The sequence below is a fragment of the Leptodactylus fuscus genome, unplaced genomic scaffold (genome assembly GCF_031893055.1).
Source record: "Leptodactylus fuscus isolate aLepFus1 unplaced genomic scaffold, aLepFus1.hap2 HAP2_SCAFFOLD_54, whole genome shotgun sequence".
NCBI classification, from domain to species: domain Eukaryota; kingdom Metazoa; phylum Chordata; class Amphibia; order Anura; family Leptodactylidae; genus Leptodactylus; species Leptodactylus fuscus.
Window position 1 is genome coordinate 591,598 of NW_027440568.1, and position 18,646 is coordinate 610,243.

General features: G+C 45.7%; 1 protein-coding gene across 1 annotated transcript in view; it reads left to right on the top strand.

Annotated features, from left to right (window-relative positions):
• The window catches only part of LOC142188578 (hemicentin-1-like), a gene marked incomplete at its 3' end in the record, with an annotated part of 92,985 nt that overhangs the window by 14,472 nt on the left and 59,867 nt on the right, over nucleotides 1-18,646 (top strand). Inside the window, exon 5 of the mRNA XM_075261869.1 lies at nucleotides 14,157-14,450. Within this exon, the coding sequence (XP_075117970.1) occupies nucleotides 14,157-14,450 (294 nt within the window). The remainder of the gene's footprint in view (nucleotides 1-14,156; nucleotides 14,451-18,646) is intronic.

Sequence of the window (18,646 nt, forward strand, 5' to 3'; positions counted from 1 at the left end):
TTATACAGTCACCACTAGGGGGAGCTCACTACATACAGATTATACAGTCACCACTAGGAGGAGCTCACTACATACAGATTATACAGTCACCACTAGGGGGAGCTCACTACATACAGTATATACAGTCACCACTAGAGGGAGCCACTACATACAGATTATACAGTCACCACTAGGGGGAGCTCACTACATACAGATTATACAGTCACCACTAGAGGGAGCTCACCACATACAGATTATACAGTCACCACTAGGGGGAGCTCACTACATACAGATTATACAGTCACCACTAGAGGGAGCTCACTACATACAGATTATACAGTCACCACTAGGGGGCGCTCACTACATACAGATTATACAGTCACCACTAGGGAGAGCTCACTACATACAGATTATACAGTCACCACTAGGGGGAGCTCACTACATACAGATTATACAGTCACCACTAGAGGGAGCTCACTACATACAGATTATACAGTCACCACTAGGAGGAGCTCACTACATACAGATTATACAGTCACCACTAGGAGGAGCTCACTACATACAGATTATACAGTCACCACTAGGAGGCGCTCACTACATACAGATTATACAGTCACCACTAGGAGGAGCTCACTACATACAGATTATACAGTCACCACTAGGGGGAGCTCACTACATACAGATTATACAGTCACCACTAGGGGGAGCTCACTACATACAGATTATACAGTCACCACTAGGAGGAGCTTACTACATACAGTATATACAGTCACCACTAGGGGGAGCTCACTACATACAGATTATACAGTCACCACTAGGAGGAGCTCACTACATACAGATTATACAGTCACCACTAGGGGGAGCTCACTACATACAGATTATACAGTCACCACTAGGGGGCACTCACTACGTACAGATTATACAGTCACCACTAGGGGGAGCTCACTACATACAGATTATACAGTCACCACTAGGGGGAGCTCACTACATACAGATTATACAGTCATCACTAGGGGGCGCTCACTACATACAGATTATACAGTCACCACTAGGGGGAGCTCACTACATACAGATTATACAGTCACCACTAGGAGGAGCTCACTACATACAGATTATACAGTCACCACTAGGAGGAGCTCACCACATACAGATTATACAGTCACCACTAGGGGGAGCTCACTACATACAGATTATACAGTCACCACTAGGGGGAGCTCACTACATACAGATTATACAGTCACCACTAGGGGGAGCTCACTACATACAGAATATACAGTCACCACTAGGGGGAGCTCACTACATACAGATTATACAGTCACCACTAGGGAGCGCTCACTACATACAGATTATACAGTCACCACTAGGGGAGCTCACTACATACAGATTATACAGTCACCACTAGGGGGAGCTCACTACATACAGATTATACAGTCACCACTAGGAGGAGCTCACTACATACAGATTATACAGTCACCACTAGGGGGAGCTCACTACATACAGATTATACAGTCACCACTAGGGGGCACTCACTACGTACAGATTATACAGTCACCACTAGGGGGAGCTCACTACATACAGATTATACAGTCACCCCACTAGGGGGAGCTCACTACATACAGATTATACAGTCATCACTAGGGGGCGCTCACTACATACAGATTATACAGTCACACTAGGGGGAGCTCACTACATACAGATTATACAGTCACCACTAGGAGGAGCTCACTACATACAGATTATACAGTCACCACTAGGAGGAGCTCACCACATACAGATTATACAGTTCACCCACTAGGGGAGCTCACTACATACAGATTATACAGTCACCACTAGGGGGAGCTCACTACATACAGATTATACAGTCACCACTAGGGGGAGCTCACTACATACAGAATATACAGTCACCACTAGGGGGAGCTCACTACATACAGATTATACAGTCACCACTAGGAGGGAGCTCACTACATACAGATTATACAGTCACCACTAGGGGGAGCTCACTACATACAGATTATACAGTCATCACTAGGAGAGCTCACTACATACAGATTATACAGTCACCACTAGGGGGAGCTCACTACATACAGATTATACAGTCACCACTAGGAGGAGCTCACTACATACAGATTATACAGTCACCACTAGGGGGAGCTCACTACATACAGATTATACAGTCACCACTAGGGGGAGCCTCACTACATACAGATTATACAGTCACCACTAGGGGGAGCTCACTACATACAGATTATACAGTCACCACTAGAGGAGCTCACTACATACAGATTATACAGTCACCACTAGAGGGAGCTCACTACATACAGATTATACAGTCACCACTAGGGGGCGCTCACTACATACAGATTATACAGTCACCACTAGGGGGAGCTCACTACATACAGATTATACAGTCACCACTAGGGGGAGCTCACTACATACAGAATATACAGTCACCACTAGAGGGAGCTCACTACATACAGATTATACAGTCACCACTAGGGGGCGCTCACTACATACAGATTATACAGTCACCACTAGGGGGAGCTCACTACATACAGATTATACAGTCACCACTAGGAGGAGCTCACTACATACAGATTATACAGTCACCACTAGGAAGAGCTCACTACATACAGATTATACAGTCACCACTAGGGGGAGCTCACTAAATACAGATTATACAGTCACCACTAGGAGGAGCTCACTACATACAGATTATACAGTCACCACTAGGAAGAGCTCACTACATACAGATTATACAGTCACCACTAGAGGGAGCTCTCTACATACAGATTATACAGTCACCACTAGGAGGAGCTCACTACATACAGATTATACAGTCACCACTAGGAGGAGCTCACTACATACAGATTATACAGTCACCACTAGGGGGAGCTCACTACATACAGATTATACAGTCACCACTAGGAGGAGCTCACTACATACAGATTATACAGTGACCACTAGGAGGACCTCACTACATACAGATTATACAGTCACCACTAAGGGGAGCTCACTACATACAGATTATACAGTCACCACTAGAGGGAGCTCACTACATACAGATTATACAGTCACCACTAGGGGGAGCTCACTATATACAGATTATACAGTCACCACTAGGGGGAGCTCACTACATACAGATTATACAGTCACCACTAGGAGGAGCTCACTACATACAGATTATACAGTCACCACTAGGGGGAGCTCACTACATACAGATTATACAGTCACCACTAGGGGGACCTCACTACATACAGATTATACAGTCACCACTAGGAGGAGCTCACTAAATACAGATTATACAGTCACCACTAGAGGGAGCTCACTACATACAAATTATACAGTCACCACTAGAGGGAGCTCACTACATACAGAATATACAGTCACCACTAGGAGGAGCTCACTAAATACAGATTATACAGTCACCACTAGAGGGAGCTCACTACACACATATTATACAGTCACCACTAGGAGGAGCTCACTACATACAGATTATACAGTCACCACTAGGGGGAGCTCACTACATACAGATTATACAGTCACCACTAGAGGGAGCTCACTACATACAGATTATACAGTCACCACTAGGGGGAGCTCACTACATACAGATTATACAGTCACCACTAGGGGGAGCTCACTACATACAGATTATACAGTCACCACTAGGGAGAGCTCACTACATACAGATTATACAGTCACCACTAGGAGGAGCTCACTACATACAGATTATACAGTCACCACTAGGAGGAGCTCACTACATACAGATTTTACAGTCACCACTCTAGGAGGAGCTCACTACATACAGATTATACAGTCACCACTAGGGGGAGATCACTACATACAGATTATACAGTCACCACTAGGAGGAGCTCACTACATACAGATTATACAGTCACCACTAGGAGGAGCTCACTACATACATATTATACAGTCACCACTAGGGGGAGCTCACTATATACAGATTATACAGTCACCACTAGGGGGAGCTCACTACATACAGATTATACAGTCACCACTAGGAGGAGCTCACTACATACAGATTATACAGTCACCACTAGGGGGAGCTCACTACATACATATTATACAGTCACCACTAGGGGGAGCTCACTACATACAGATTATACAGTCACCACTAGGGGGCACTCACTACATACAGATTATACAGTCACCACTAGGGGGTGCTCACTACATACAGATTACAGCAGACATTTCTGGATTTATTTAGATATGACAATCTGGTTTTCAGGGCTTGACCTTTACTGGGGTCTGCAATGTTTGGGCAGACTCCATGTTGGTCAGTGTCTAACAGAAGTTTATGTTTTGGTTCACAGCTCCGGTCTCGGCGGTGTCGTTAACCACTGAAACATCTGGAGCGCTTGGTGGACCGGACTCAGTGTCTCTCTATTGCACAGCTCAGGGGTCAGACATCACCTTCACCTGGAGAATGAATGGACTTCCAGTGTCCTCCAACCCTCCATATTCCATTACTTCGGGGGAATCTCCTCCAACCTCTAATCTCACCATCAGCCCCATCCCCAGGAGCCGCACTGGACCCTTCACCTGTACAGCGACCAACAGGCTGAATAGTGAGACCAGCAAAAGGAAGTACATATCCTCATCATGTGAGTATTACCCCCGGGTACTGCCCTATGGACTCACTCCATTTAATAAAGTATCACTAGGTTGTGCCATTGCATTGCATTGATCATGATGGTCCGACCTCTGGGACCCCCACAACCCTTAGAATAAATCCTCCATAGTGTTGGTTTAGAGCAGCGCCCCCTTCTAACTCCCCCGGGAACAATATTCACTTGGTTGGGGCCAAGTACGGTGGTGTCCAGGACTCTGCAGTGAATGTGAGGCAGGGCTAAGCCAGTTCTGCAGCCCCTTCATGAATGGTCCTGTGTGTAGAGACCGTCACGTATTTGTGGAGTCTTTGGTGGTCTGAAGCCTGTTCCCTTCACTGGTATAACAGGGGTACAGCGCAGTGCGGCGCTCCGTGTCCTCACCTCTGATGACTGTTATATGGCAGGACTTGGTTGCCTGTATTTTCCTACCTTAGACCCCCAGAACCGGACCCCAGTTTTCTATAATATGCGCCCTCAGATTATGAGGTTTCCCACCTACGATTCCCAGGACCGGTTACTATTATAACTTGTAAAGCTTCTCAATAGATTGGAAATATTGTAGTGGAATTTGCTTATAATTCCCAAACTAGGGATTTCACCTTATTGCCTGTGACCTTCCAATTCTTAAGACCCCTTCAGGGCGAAAACGAGAAATAAATACCAGGTGTCTGGACAAGACGACACCAAGGACTTGTATCATGTGTGAGAGAGTTTATAATGGTCTTCTTCCATCTAATGGGGATAAGGCCTTGAAGTGTCGCTTCCAATCAGAATGGCTATACCATAATAGTCCTGTATACAGTAACTATACTGCGCTTACTTGTGACTCCCATGACCCAGATATAAGAGCTTGGGCTCACATTATACTGTGAGTAACAGAAGATGGACAACAACAGAGACGGGGGAGGGGGGAGTCATGCGAAATTAATGTATTAACCCTTTATTCTCTTCACGCTACCTTATCCTAAGGCCGTCCTCAGCTCTCTCTGATACCTCATTTGGTTTCTGGGTCTACACCATCTCCACACTCCATAGAGATTTCTATGTTGGGTTATTTCCCTCTATAACAATGGACTTGGGTCACACAGATCCCGACAGACAGAGGACCATCCAGGGCCACCTACCTGCACCTCCTGCAGTGGCCATCAGGGCCTGTCCGGAACTTAGGGGATTGAAGAGGCCAAACCGACCTACAACCCGCACATGTCCATGGAGGATACTCTAGTTCCCCTCTGTTTGTGAGATCTGGAGTCTTACCACTTATCACTCGTGGCTTCTTACTTTCCCTCTGCCCTTCATTGGCTCATTCCAATGGTCCCAGAGACACCTGGAATATTTGGGGTCTGGGTCACCCTCTATACAAGGACTAATCTACACCTCTACAATGGTTGCACTTTCCTGACTTTTTTACCTCCTGGCCATTCTCCTGCCCTCCACATGTGTCTGATCTCGGCCTTACCCCGGGATGACTCTGCTGTATATCTCTATCATATATGGTCACTGCTGGTAATATCTACATCTTCCTCTTCTGTGTTTGTAGCCGCCGAACAAGGTCCATCTCTCACCATCATCTCTGGTCCTATTGTCTCTGGTAAGAACGTGACCCTCCATTGTGATGCCGGGAGTCAGAATGTGACCACTTACACCTTCTATCGTGGTGAGAAGACGATCTGCTCTGAGCCCCATGTGACCTGCAGGGGACCCTACCTGGACTTCACCCCAATAACTAGGACTGACAGTGGATCCTACACCTGCTCCATCCAGAACCCGACCAGCAATAGCACCAGCGACCCCCTGAGTCTGACCGTATCAGGTGAGTCTGTTCTTCATGGCGTCCTCAGTCCAATATCACTGGACCATTTGAGCCCCAGCAACACATTAGTGTGACTTGTCTCCCATGTAATTAATGAGATATAGTTTACAATTATCAGACACAGTTTATGCAATCGTTGAAAATCAGAGGGAGCAATGTAAATTGACTCTCATAGAGTACATTGCAGATTCTGCACACAGCACACACACATTATAAAAGCAAGCAATGTAGGTCATGGGAGAGCTGTGTGCAGCCACATCTCATAGGATAACCAGGAATCTCATTGGATACACTGGAAATTCTACACACAGCACACACAGATGGATTAGACGCTCATTGGAGTCAGCGGGAATAGTGTGAATTGACTCTCATAGAATTCATGGGATATTCTGCAATCAGTAAACACAGATAAATTAATCACTTATTTAAAGTCAGGGGAACAGTTTAAATTGACTCTCATAGGATATAGATACACTGGAGATTCTGCACACAGCACACACAGATAGTGAAAACACACAGTGTAAAACTGGCCTTATAAATTATTCTTTTGTCTTCCTAAATGTATAATTCCTACCATTCATCCAACATCTCCTTCTACATATTCCACAAACCCCTTCCCCTGTTACATAGTCTCAGCTGGTGGTCGGTGTATATTAGTAATATCTGGGGTCCTTAGATCTCTCCTGCCCTCCACATGTGTCTGATCTCGGCCTTACCCCGGGATGACTCTGCTGTATATCTCTATCATATATGGTCACTGTGGGTAATATCTACATCTTCCTCTTCTGTGTTTGTAGCCGCCCAACAAGGTCCATCTCTCACCATCACCTCTGGTCCTATTGTCTCTGGTAACAACGTGACCCTCCATTGTAATCCCGGGAAAAAGTCTGTGACTACTTACACCTTCTATCGTGGTGAGAAGACGATCTGCTCTGAGCGCCATGTGACCTGCAGGGGAGCCTACCTGGACTTCACCCCAATATCTGAGACTGACAGCGGATCCTACACCTGCTCCATCCAGAACCCGACCAGCTCCAGCACCAGCGACCCCCTGAGTCTGACGGTATCAGGTGAGTCTGTTCTTCATGGCGTCCTTACCAACATCTCAGTCCAATATCACTGGACCATTTAAGCCCCAGCAACACTTTCCAGAAATATCTATAAGTCTGACGGATTTGGAGGCAACTTAACCCATCCCTTTGTCATCAAATTTGCAGGACAATCCCACAATACAGTATAGACAAGCAGTGTAAGTCAGGGGTGAGAAGTGTAAAGTGATTCTAATAAGATACACAGAAGATTCTGCAAACAGCTCACACAGAACTTGTAAACAATTAGAGTGACTCAGGAGAGAGAAGTATGAAGTGTGTGTCATAGGATACACTGAAGATTCTGCACAAATCATACAAAGACAGTAAAAACACTCAGTATAAGTAAAAAAATGGTGGAGTGATGCGGCATCTCATAGGATACACTGGAGGTTCTGCACTAAGCACACATATGTTGTATAGACACACAGTCTAAGTCAGTTAGAAAAGTGTAATAGTTACATCTCATAGGATAAGCAGGAATCTAATTGGATACACTGGAGATTCTACATTCAGCACACACAGATAGTTTAGACACTCGCTGGAGTCAGTGTGATCAGTCTGATTTGTCTCATACAGAGATAATTTAGGCGCTCACTGAAAATCAGGAAAACAGTTTAAATAGACTCTGCACACAGCACACACAGTGCAAAACTGGCCTTAGATCTCTCCTGCCCTCCACATGTGTCTGATCTCGGCCTTACCCCGGGATGACTCTGCTGTATATCTCTATCATATATGGTCACTGCTGGTAATATCTACATCTTCCTCTTCTGTGTTTGTAGCCGCCCAACAAAGTCCATCTCTCACCATCACCTCTGGTCCTATTGTCTCTGGTAACAACGTGACCCTCCATTGTGATGCCGGGAGTCAGAATGTGACCACTTACACCTTCTATCGTGGGGAGAAGACGATCTGCTCTGAGCCCCATGTGACCTGCAGGGGAGCCTACCTGGACTTCACCCCAATAACTAGGACTGACAGCGGATCCTACACCTGCTCCATCCAGAACCTGGTCAGCAATAGCACCAGCGACCCCCTGAGTCTGACCGTATCAGGTGAGTCTGTTCTTCATGATATCCTCAATCCAATATCACTGGACCATTTAAGCCCCAGCAACACATCAGTGTGACTTGTCTCTCATGTAATTAATGAGATATAGTTTACAATTATCAGACACAGATAGTTTATGCAATCGTTCATTGGATTTCTCATTGGATACACTGGAAATTCTGCACACAGCACACACAGATGGATTAGACACTCATTGTCAGCCACGGGGAAGAATGTGAATTGACTCTCCTAGGATACATTGGAAATTCTGCACACAGCACACACAAATTGTATAAGAAAGAAATTGAGGTCAGAGAAGAGCAGCATGAAGTTACACCTCATAGGATAACCAGGAATCTCATTGGATACACTGGAAATTCTACACACAGCACACACAGATGGATTGGACACTCATTGGAGTCAGCAGGAATAGTGTGAATTGACTCTTATAGAATTCATGGGATATTCTGCAATCAGTAAACACAGATAAATTAATCACTTATTTAAAGTCAGGGGGAACAGTTTAAATTGACTCTCATAGGATATACTGTAGATACACTGGAGATTCTGCACACAGCACACACAAATTGTATCAGCAAGTAATATAGGTCAGTGGAGAGCAATGTGACTTTACATCTCCTAGAATATAGTGGGGATTAAGCCAATAGCACACACAAAAATTATAGACAGGCAGTGTGAGTCAGGGGAGAGCAAAGTGAAGCTACATCTCAGAGGATACCCTGGAGATTCTGCACACAGCACACACAGATAGTGAAAACACACAGTGTAAAACTGGCCTTATAAATTATTCTTTTGTCTTCCTAAATGTATAATTCCTACCATTCATCCAACATCTCCTTCTACATATTCCACAAACCCCTTCCCCTGTTACATAGTCTCAGCTGGTGGTCGGTGTACATTAGTAATATCTGGGGTCCTTAGATCTCTCCTGCCCTCCACATGTGTCTGATCTCGGCCTTACCCCGGGATGACTCTGCTGTATATCTCTATCATATATGGTCACTGTGGGTAATATCTACATCTTCCTCTTCTGTGTTTATAGACGCCCAACAAGGTCCATCTCTCACCATCACCTCTGGTCCTATTGTCTCTGGTAACAACGTGACCCTCCATTGTAATCCCGGGAAAAAGTCTGTGACTACTTACACCTTCTATCGTGGTGAGAAGACGATCTGCTCTGAGCCCCATGTGACCTGCAGGGGAGCCTACCTGGACTTCACCCCAATATCTGAGAGTGACAGCGGATCCTACACCTGCTCCATCCAGAACCCGACCAGCTCCAGCACCAGCGACCCCCTGAGTCTGACCGTATCAGGTGAGTCTGTTCTTCATGGCGTCCTTACCAACATCTCAGTCCAATATCACTGGACCATTTAAGCCCCAGCAACACTTTCCAGAAATATCTATAAGTCTGACGGATTTGGAGACAACTTAACCCATCCCTTTGTCATCACATTTGCAGGACAATCCCACAAAATAGTATAGACAAGCAGTGTAAGTCAGGGGTGAGAAGTGTAAAGTGATTCTAATAAGATACACAGAAGATTCTGCAAACAGCTCACACAGAACTTGCAAACAATTAGAGTGACTCAGGAGAGAGAAGTATGAAGTGTGTGTCATAGGATACACTGAAGATTCTGCACAAATCATACAAAGACAGTAAAAACACTCAGTATAAGTAAAAAAATGGTGGAGTGATGCGGCATCTCATAGGATACACTGGAGGTTCTGCACTAAGCACACATATGTTGTATAGACACACAGTCTAAGTCAGTTAGAAAAGTGTAATAGTTACATCTCATAGGATAAGCAGGAATCTAATTGGATACACTGGAGATTCTACATTCAGCACACACAGATAGTTTAGACACTCGCCGGAGTCAGTGTGATCGATCTGATTTGTCTCACAGAATTCATGGGATATATTTTACATTCAGAAGACACAAATGTAATTTAGGCGCTCACTGAAAATCAGGGGAACAGTTTAAATAGACTCTGCACACAGCACACACAGTGCAAAACTGACCTTAGATCTCTTCTGCCCTCCACATGTGTCTGATCTCGGCCTTACCCCGGGATGACTCTGCTGTATATCTCTATCATATATGGTCACTGCTGGTAATATCTACATCTTCCTCTTCTGTGTTTGTAGCCGCCCAACAAGGTCCAACTCTCACCATCACCTCTGGTCCTATTGTCTCTGATAACAACGTGACCCTCCATTGTGATGCCGGGAGTCAGAATGTGACCACTTACACCTTTTATCGTGGGGAGAAGATGATCTGCTCTGAGCCCCATGTGACCTGCAGGGGAGCCTACCTGGACTTCACCCCAATAACTAGGACTGACAGCGGATCCTACACCTGCTCCATCCAGAACCTGGTCAGCAATAGCACCAGCGACCCCCTGAGTCTGACCGTATCAGGTGAGTCTGATCTTCATGGCGTCCTCAGTCCAATATCACTGGACCATTTGAGCCCCAGCAACACATCAGTGTGACTTGTCTCTCATGTAGTTAATGAGATATAGTTTACAATTATCAGACACAGTTTATGCATTTGTTGAACATCAGAGGGAGCAATGTAAATTGACTCTCATAGAGTACATTGCAGATTCTGCACACAGCACACATACATTGTAAAATCAAGCAATGTAGGTCATGGGAGAGATGTGTGCAGCCACATCTCATAGGATAACCAGGAATCTCATTGGATACACTGGAAATTCTGCACACAGCACACACAGATGGATTAGACACTCATTGTCAGCCACGGGGAAGAATGTGAATTGACTCTCCTAGGATACATTGGAAATTCTGCACACAGCACACACAAATTGTATAAGAAAGAAATGGAGGTCAGAGAAGAGCAGCATGAAGTTACACCTCATAGGATAACCAGGAATCTCATTGGATACACTGGAAATTCTACACACAGCACACACAGATGGATTAGACACTCATTGGAGTCAGCGGGAATAGTGTGAATTGACTCTTATAGAATTCATGGGATATTCTGCAATCAGTAAACACAGATAAATTAATCACTTATTTAAAGTCAGGGGGAAAAATTTAAATTGACTCTCATAGGATATAGATACACTGGAGATTCTGCACACAGCACACACAAATTGTATCAGCAAGTAATATAGGTCAGTGGAGAGCAATGTGACTTTACATCTCCTAGAATATAGTGGGGATTAAGCAAATAGCACACACAAAAATTATAGACAGGCAGTGTGAGTCAGGGGAGAGCAAAGTGAAGTTACACCTCAGAGGATACCCTGGAGATTCTGCACACAGCACACACAGATAGTGAAAACACACAGTGTAAAACTGGCCTTATAAATTATTCTTTTGTCTTCCTAAATGTATAATTCCTACCATTCATCCAACATCTCCTTCTACATATTCCACAAACCCCTTCCCCTGTTACATAGTCTCAGCTGGTGGTCGGTGTATATTAGTAATATCTGGGGTCTTTAGATCTCTCCTGCCCTCCACATGTGTCTGATCTCGGCCTTACCCCGGGATGACTCTGCTGTATATCTCTATCATATATGGTCACTGCTGGTAATATCTACATCTTCCTCTTCTGTGTTTATAGCCGCCCAACAAGGTCCATCTCTCACCATCACCTCTGGTCCTATTGTCTCTGGTAACAACGTGACCCTCCATTGTAATCCCGGGAAAAAGTCTGTGACTACTTACACCTTCTATCGTGGTGAGAAGACGATCTGCTCTGAGCCCCATGTGACCTGCAGGGGAGCCTACCTGGACTTCACCCCAATATCTGAGAGTGACAGCGGATCCTACACCTGCTCCATCCAGAACCCGACCAGCTCCAGCACCAGCGACCCCCTGAGTCTGACCGTATCAGGTGAGTCTGTTCTTCATGGCGTCCTTACCAACATCTCAGTCCAATATCACTGGACCATTTAAGCCCCAGCAACACTTTCCAGAAATATTTATGTCTGACGGATTTGGAGACAACTTAACCCATCCCTTTGTCATCACATTTGCAGAACAATCCCACAATATAGTATAGACAAGCAGTGTAAGTCAGGGGTGAGAAGTGTAAAGTGATTCTAATAAGATACACAGAAGATTCTGCAAACAGCTCACACAGAACCTGTAAGCACTGGAGGTTCTGCACTAAGCACACATATGTTGTATAGACACACAGTTGAAGTCAAGTTAGAAAAGTGTAATAGTTACGTCTCATAGGATAAGCAGGAATCTAATTGGATACACTGGAAATTCTACATACAGCACACACAGTCAACCATTTTGTATATAACCCTCTCCTTTGGCATGACAGTCCCATAGACATCAGGACTATAGATGGGTTCTCAGTGTTAAAGACTCTAATCCTGTAATATAAAGGGAATCTCTGAGTACAGTGTAATGTAGAGGTCCTCGTGTACACCTTGTATATACCCGTTGTAGCTGATCTGCCATTGATGTCACTAGGTTCTCAGAAGCAGAGAGGGCAGAGTCTCATCTAGATACAGCTAGTGATAAATCATTATATAGAGCGTCTCTCTACAAAAGCAGAAACAGTCAGGAAAGAGCAGTGTGAAGTTACATTTCAGAGGATACACTGGAGCTTCTGCACAAAACATACATAGATATTATAGACATGCAGTGTAAGTCAAGGAGCAGCAGTATGAAGCTTCATCTCTGGATACACTGGAGATTCTGTAAAAATCACAAACATTGTGTAGAGAGGCATTGTGAGAGCAGTGTGAAGCTTTATCTCATAGGATACACTGGAAAATCTACACACAGCACACACAGAAAGTATATTCAATTTGTTTGAGTCAGAAGAGAGCAGCATGAAGCTTCATTTCATTCACTGGAAATTTTACACTCAGAATACAGATAGTATAACAATGAGTGTGAGTCAGGGGAGAGCAGGATGAAGTTCTGGATTCACTGCGGATTCAGCACAAAACAATCTAAGATGATATAGAAAAATAATGTAAATGATATCTTAACTAATACACAGTCTATTTCATTAAATACACTGGAGATTCTGCACACAGCAATCTAAGATAATATAGACAAATAATATAAGTGCATAAATTATATCTTAATAAAAGCACAGTATATTTCATTAAATACACCGGAGATTCTGCACACAGCACACACAGAAAATATGGCCATGCAGAATGAGAATCTTAGACATTCTGCACAAACAGGTGGAATAGACAGGCAGTGTGAATTTTGTGAGTGCTAAGTTTCAAAGGAATACACTGGACATTCTGCAGGTAACACATATTGATAGTATACCAGCTCCTAGGAATACACTGCAGATTGTGCACACAGCACTCACAGTATATACATCTTTTATATCATTGTGCTATTGGTTCTTTAGGTAAAGCCAAAATATATTTTCAGCAGCCACCTTTGTGCTGATGGCCAGACTGGGGTCACATGGAGGTTTGGGCTGCCTTAGGGAAACGGGGACGCTGCAGGACCGGATCAAGGGTTAATTCAGAAAAATGCATTAAAGAGCTTCACCAAAAACAGTGTCATGATGGTCAGTGACTAATCCTCCTCTGTGTCCACAGCTGCGGTCTCGGCAGTGTCTCTGACCAGTAACACATCCGGAGCGCTCTGGGCAGGACAGGACTCGGTGTCTCTCTATTGTACAGCTCAGGGGTCAGACATCACCTTCTCCTGGAGAATGAATGGACTTCTAGTGTCCTCCAACCCTCCATATTACATTACTGGGGGGGAATCTCCTCCGACCTCCACTCTCACCATCAGCCCCATCTCCAGGAGCCACAGCGGGCCCTTCACCTGTACAGCGACCAACTGGCTGAATAATGAGACCAGCAACGAGATCAACCTGGAGATCAACTGTGAGTGCCGGGGGAGGGGGGGTCTCAACAAGGTGTTTTTGTGAGAAAGACATTTTTAAAGATTTTTTAAAATAATTTTATTGTTACTTCTCCACTGTCTATACTCTAAAAAAAAGTACAATATCCTACAATTTTCACTCTGTCCACTAAGTCTAACCGAGACCCTACATTTTTAATTCTATAGAGGTTTTTCATTGTAGCAGTGACCTCATTTACATAACAAAGAAGATACCAAGGATTACAATGGAAGATAACACCTCTCCAGATATACTCATTGCAGTTACTGGCACCGATCATGGGGATTCACGGGCAGTTACTGGCACCGATCATGGGGATTCACGGGCAGTTTCTGGCACCGATCATGGGGATTCACAGGCAGTTACTGGCACTGATCATGGGGATTCACAGGCAGTTACTGGCACTGATCATGGGGATTCACGGGCCTCTTATTATTAGAATGTTTCGGGAGGATTTAGTCTCAATCACCCGTTACGTTTACTAAGCTGTATGGACGGCCCCTCCCTCTGTACTCCCCCCTGATCTCAACTCAAAGGGGTTTCCCAGGCAAAACATGTTGATGATCCTATAGGTGGGGTCTGACACCCAGCAACTCTACCAATCAGCCACTACTAGTAGCTGTGACATCCAGAGCACAGAGTTGGAAGCAGACAGCGCCATCTCCTGCTTAGTGGCCATCAATGATTACTGCAGCTCAGCTTCTCTTACATTAACCACTGACTAACTCTGCACAGGGCATAAACCATACTATAAGTATCTGGGTGCGCCCCCAATAATAAACTACACTGGGCCGATCACCTGGAGGCGCTGCACAGAAAGGGCCACAGCAGACTCTACCTGCTCAGGAGGCTGAGGGCCGGAGTCCAGGGGACCTTCGGAGTCCAGGGGACACTTCTTAGGGCCTTCGGAGTCCAGGGGCCACTTCTTAGGGCCTTCGGAGTCCAGGAGCCACTTCTTAGGGCCTTCGGAGTCCAGGGGACACTTCTTAGGGCCTTCGGAGTCCAGGGGACACTTCTTAGGGCCTTCGGAGTCCAGGGGACACTTCTTAGGGCCTTCGGAGTCCAGGGGACACTTCTTAGGGCCTTCGGAGTCCAGGGGACACTTCTTAGGGCCTTCGGAGTCCAGGGGACACTTCTTAGGGCCTTCTTCATCTCTGTGGTTGCCTCAGCCATCTTTTTCGGTGTGGCCTGCTGGGGGCGCTGTATATCAACCAGGGACAGAAATAGACTTGACAGGCTGATCAGGAGGGCCAGCTCTGTCCTGGGGAGCCCCTTGGACCCAGTACAGGTGGTGGGTGACAGAAGGATACTGTCTGTGGTGACCTCCATGCGGGAGAACAAATCCCACCCCATGTATGGGACCCTGATGGGACTTGGCGCAGTGTAAGCGACCGTCTGCTTCACCCCAAGTGTGAGAAGGAGCTATCGCAGGTCCTTCCTTCCAACCGCGACCAGGCTGTATAATCTACATCAGACCGAGCGCAGACACTCCGCACACAGGACTAATGACTATGACTATGAAGTCTTCCTTCTTCTTCTGTTCCTTAGCTGCTATGGACTCCTAGTATATCTTCTCTCCTCAGTCTGTGTGTCCTGTAATATATTCCTGTGTATTATCCTGTATCTGTATTACTAGGCTGCTGGAACATACTGAGAATCTGCACTGTGCGACTATTACAGGATTATCTTATCTTATCTTATTAACTAATGACTTCTATGGGAATGTTGTGGGCATGCTCTATGAGCTGTACAGAGGTGGTAGTGCACAAAGGGGGAGGAGGAGACTTGTGACCATTTCCTAATGACTTCTTTGGGATAAGGGAGCTCCGACCTCTAGAGCCATCACGTATCTGATAAGAGAGCTCCAACCTCTAGAGCCATCATGTATCTGATAAGGGAGCTCCGACCTCTAGAGCCATCATGTATCTGATAAGGGAGCTCCGACCTCTAGAGCCATCACGTATCTGATAAGAGAGCTCCAACCTCTAGAGCCATCATGTATCTGATAAGGGAGCTCCGACCTCTAGAGCCATCATGTATCTGATAAGGGAGCTCTGACCTCTAGAGCCATCACGTATCTGATAAGAGAGCTCCAACCTCTAGAGCCATCATGTATCTGATAAGGGAGCTCCGACCTCTAGAGCCATCATGTATCTGATAAGGGAGCTCCGACCTCTAGAGCCATCACGTATCTGATAAGAGAGCTCCAACCTCTAGAGCCATCATGTATCTGATAAGGGAGCTCCGACCTCTAGAGCCATCATGTATCTGATAAGGGAGCTCCGACCTCTAGAGCCATCACGTATCTGATAAGAGAGCTCCAACCTCTAGAGCCATCATGTATCTGATAAGGGAGCTCCGACCTCTAGAGCCATCATGTATCTGATAAGGGAGCTCTGACCTCTAGAGCCATCATGTATCTGATAAGGGAGCTCCGACCTCTAGAGCCATCATGTATCTGATAAGGGAGCTCCGACCTTAGAGCCATCATGTATCTGATAAGGGAGCTCCAACCTCTAGAGCCATCATGTATCAGATAAGGGAGCTCCGACCTCTAGAGCCATCATGTATCTGATAAGGGAGCTCCAACCTCTAGAGCCATCATGTATCTGATAAGGGAGCTCCAACCTCTAGAGCCATCATGTATCTGATAAGGGAGCTCCAACCTCTAGAGCCATCATGTATCTGATAAGGGAGCTCCAACCTCTAGAGCCATCATGTATCTGATAAAGGAGCTCCGACCTCTAGAGCCATCATGTATCAGATAAGGGAGCTCCGACCTCTAGAGCCATCATGTATCTGATAAGGGAGCTCCGACCTTAGAGCCATCATGTATCAGATAAGGGAGCTCCGACCTCTAGAGCCATCATGTATCTGATAAGGGAGCTCCGACCTTAGAGCCATCATGTATCTGATAAGGGAGCTCCGACCTCTAGAGCCATCATGTATCTGATAAGGGAGCTCCGACCTTAGAGCCATCATGTATCTGATAAGGGAGCTCCAACCTCTAGAGCCATCATGTATCAGATAAGGGAGCTCCGACCTCTAGAGCCATCATGTATCTGATAAGGGAGCTCCAACCTCTAGAGCCATCATGTATCTGATAAGGGAGCTCCAACCTCTAGAGCCATCATGTATCTGATAAGGGAGCTCCAACCTCTAGAGCCATCATGTATCTGATAAGGGAGCTCCAACCTCTAGAGCCATCATGTATCTGATAAAGGAGCTCCGACCTCTAGAGCCATCATGTATCAGATAAGGGAGCTCCGACCTCTAGAGCCATCATGTATCTGATAAGGGAGCTCCGACCTTAGAGCCATCATGTATCAGATAAGGGAGCTCCGACCTCTAGAGCCATCATGTATCTGATAAGGGAGCTCCGACCTTAGAGCCATCATGTATCTGATAAGGGAGCTCCGACCTCTAGAGCCATCATGTATCTGATAAGGGAGCTCCAACCTCTAGAGCCATCATGTATCTGAAAAGGGAGCTCCGACCTCTAGAGCCATCATGTATCTGATAAGGGAGCTCCGACCTTAGAGCCATCATGTATCTGATAAGGGAGCTCCGTCCTCTAGAGCCATCATGTATCTGATAAGGGAGCTCCAACCTCTAGAGCCATCATGTATCTGATAAGGGAGCTCTGACCTCTAGAGCCATCATGTATCTGATAAGGGAGCTCCGACCTCTAGAGCCATCATGTATCTGATAAGGGAGCTCCGACCTTAGAGCCATCATGTATCTGATAAGGGAGCTCCAACCTCTAGAGCCATCATGTATCTGATAAGGGAGCTCCAACCTCTAGAGCCATCATGTATCAGATAAGGGAGCTCCGACCTCTAGAGCCATCATGTATCTGATAAGGGAGCTCCAACCTCTAGAGCCATCATGTATCTGATAAAGGAGCTCCGACCTTAGAGCCATCATGTATCTGATAAGGGAGCTCCAACCTCTAGAGCCATCATGTATCAGATAAGGGAGCTCCGACCTCTAGAGCCATCATGTATCTGATAAGGGAGCTCCAACCTCTAGAGCCATCATGTATCTGATAAGGGAGCTCCGACCTCTAGAGCCATCATGTATCTGATAAGGGAGCTCTGACCTCTAGAGCCATCATGTATCTGATAAGGGAGCTCCGACCTCTAGAGCCATCATGTATCTGATAAGGGAGCTCCGACC